General features: G+C 60.1%; 1 protein-coding gene across 1 annotated transcript in view; it reads left to right on the plus strand.

Moving 5' to 3' along the window:
* The window catches only part of CCNP (cyclin P), a 4,094-nt gene that overhangs the window by 399 nt on the left and 725 nt on the right, over positions 1 to 2,970 (plus strand). Inside the window, exons 2-6 of the mRNA XM_077773620.1 lie at positions 7 to 64; positions 1,725 to 1,814; positions 1,893 to 2,048; positions 2,577 to 2,735; positions 2,823 to 2,952. Coding sequence (XP_077629746.1) covers positions 7 to 64; positions 1,725 to 1,814; positions 1,893 to 2,048; positions 2,577 to 2,735; positions 2,823 to 2,952 — 593 coding nt within the window. The remainder of the gene's footprint in view (positions 1 to 6; positions 65 to 1,724; positions 1,815 to 1,892; positions 2,049 to 2,576; positions 2,736 to 2,822; positions 2,953 to 2,970) is intronic.

Genomic DNA, 2,970 nt, shown 5'->3' on the forward strand with positions numbered 1-2,970 from the left:
GCTGAGCGCGCTGGGGCTGGCGGGAGAGCGCGAGTACGCTGGGGACATCTTCGCCGAGGTCATGGTGAGCGCGCCCCGGAAGGCAGCAGAGGGGTGGCGGGGTAGGTGAGGCGGAGGCTGGCCGGCTCTAAGGCCCTTCCGGACCTCCCCTCTGCCTGCGGCCCTTCCTTTGCTACCGCACGGCCCCTCCCCGCTTGCCTCTCACATGTATTCGCTTACAAGACCCTGAGTGATCTTTTTTTTTTAATTTTTTAAAATACTTTTATTTTTATTTCTAGGAGAGAGACGGCGTGAGCAGGGGAGGGTCAGAGAGAGAGGGAGATACAGACTCTGAAATAGGCTCCAGGCTCTGAGCTGGCAGTCAGCACAGAGCCCGACGCGGGGCTCGAACCCACGAACCGAGAGATCATGACCTAAGTGAAAGTCGGACGCTTAACCGACTAAGCCACCCAGGCGCCCCTACCCTGAGTGATGTCTTAACAAATGCTTTTGAGCATGTTCTCGACCCTGGGGACGCTGTCATGAGTAACCTAGTCTGCTCTCACTGTGGGCAAGCGAGCCAATGTAGGCGGTCATTCCAGAAAGGCCACGGAGACCAAAGTGCAGGCCCGGTAAATCCGCAGATCCCTGTGCAAGGCAGGCACTACAGGGGTGAATTTATTTAAGAAACGTCTTGTGAGTGTCTCTCCCCAGCCAGGGACTGTTTTAGGAACTGAGATACAGCTGTGATCCAGAGAGAACCCCCTGCCCTTTGTGGTGCCAGCAGCCTAGGGAGACAGACGGACAAAACGCACAAGGAAACACCAGACTGAAAATACAAGGAGACAGAGCGCAGTGGGTGCAGGGAGAATTCTGTATAGGAAAAGTCCCGGGAATCTGAGCTGAGGTTTGAACCGCTGAGGAATCAACAATGTAAGGAGCTGGGGAAGGATGGTTGCAAGCGAGGGAACAGTGCACAAGTGTAAAGGCCCTGGGGTGGGGTTGAGCTTGGCATAGTCTAGGGCTAGAGAAGGCTGGTGTAGCTGGAGCTTGGGTTGTGAGGGAAGACAAGGTGGTGGTGTTGGCGTGGGGTGGGGGGCAGCGTCTGAGAGTCAGAGACGAGTTAGGGTTTTCTCCCGAGGATCCTGGTAGCCACGAAAGGTGTTTTGTTTTGTTTTGTTTAATGTTTATTTTTGAGAGGGAGACAGAGAATCCGAAGCAGGCTCCAAGCTCTGAGCTGTCAGCACAGAGCCAGACATGGGGCTTGAACCCACAAACCGTGAGATCATGACCCGAGTTGCAGTCGGGTGCCCAACCGACTGAGCCACCCAGGCGCCCTGCCACGAAAGGGTTTTAAGCTGGGGAGTTCCTTGGCCAGTTTTGTATTTTAGAAAGACCCTTGCGGGGGGGTGGGGGGGGGGAGGGGCGGTCTGAGGATAGGTTGAGAGCTGGTGACCACTAGTGAGTGGTCTGGAAACCCAGGGGTTGATGCTCAGGGGGACCCGTGGCCATGGGGGCTACAGACTGGAGAGCTGGATAGGGAGGCGTCCGGAACAAGGTCCCAGGCTCTAATGGAGACCTGGAATAGAGGCAGATTTGGACAAGACTTTGGAGGTCAGGTTGGGGGGCGGCGCACTCACGCTCTCTCCAGCTAGTGCGAGCAGGCTGCCGCACTTAGGGCTGGAGCTGGGGCAAGAAGCCGGAGCACAGGTGTGGAGAGTGAGGCCGCGCCTGCCCAACCCCAGGTGTGCCGCGCGCTGCCCCGAAGGGCCCTGCCCCGCACCGTGACCCCGGAGATGCGCGCGCTGGTGGTGGACTGGCTGATCCAGGTGCACGTACGTATCCGGGCGGGGGCAGGGGCGGGGCCAGAGTCTCAGCCTAGATCCCTGGTGGTCACTCACGCCCCTCCCCAGGAGTACCTGGGCCTGGCGGGGGACACGCTCTACCTGGCGGTGCACCTGCTCGATTCCTACCTGCGCGCTGGCCGAGTGCGCCTACACCGTCTGCAGCTGCTGGGCGTGGCCTGCCTGTTCGTGGCCTGCAAAATGGAAGAATGCGTGCTTCCCGAGGTACTTCCGGAGTGGGGCTTGGCAGGGTGGAACCCTCTCTCGCCTCCTCACAGATGAAACACCTACTGTGTGCCGAGCTCGCGCTTTACTCCCTCTTGGAATCGCAGCATATCTGTAGGAGGTCAGGGCTACCAATGTGCCCCTTTACCAGAGGAGGAGACTGAGGCCAGAGAAAGACACTTTGCCCAAAACAGGTGGGACCTGGACTCAGTCTTGAACAGTTACGGTTGTTGTGGTCCCTGAGTAGTTCGAGCCAGTGCCTTATCAGAGCTGCCTGGCGTCGGAAGGAGTGATATTTCCGTTTTATAGACAAGGAAACGGAGTCTCTGAGCTTCAGCGATGTCCTTGTCACACACACTCGACCCAGGTCTTTCGGACTCTGAAGCCTGTGCTCTCCATGGCTTACAGACATCAGATCAATGGCCCCACTTTACAGACTAGGAAATCGAGGTCCAGAACGGAGACTGAAGCGCTACAGGGCAGGGGTCCAACCCTCTCCCACCTCTTCCCCCCACCCCCAACCCGCAGTGTGCCTCTCTCTGCCTCCTGGGCGCTGGCTCCTTCTCGCGGGCCGAGCTCCTGCGCGCAGAGCGCCGCATCCTGAGCCGCTTGGATTTCCGGCTGCACCACCCGGGCCCGCTACTTTGCCTGGGGCTCCTCGCTGCGCTGGCCGGGAGCAGCCCCCAGGTGCGGGGTAGGGGAGGTGGGGGGAGGGAGGCAGGGCAAGTCTCGAGCGGGCGGGGGCGTGGCCGCATCTCCCCGGGGCTTTGGCAGGTGACGCTCTTTGCCACCTACTTTCTGGAGCTGTCTCTGCTGGAGGCCGAGGCAGCGGGATGGGAGCCGGGTCGGCGCGCGGCTGCGGCGCTGAGCCTGGCGCACCGCTTGCTCGACGGGGCGGGCTCCGGCCTGGGGCAGGCGCTTT

Source organism: Crocuta crocuta, unplaced genomic scaffold (genome assembly GCF_008692635.1).
Source record: "Crocuta crocuta isolate KB4526 unplaced genomic scaffold, BGI_CrCroc_1.0 scaffold267, whole genome shotgun sequence".
Lineage (NCBI taxonomy): Eukaryota > Metazoa > Chordata > Mammalia > Carnivora > Hyaenidae > Crocuta > Crocuta crocuta.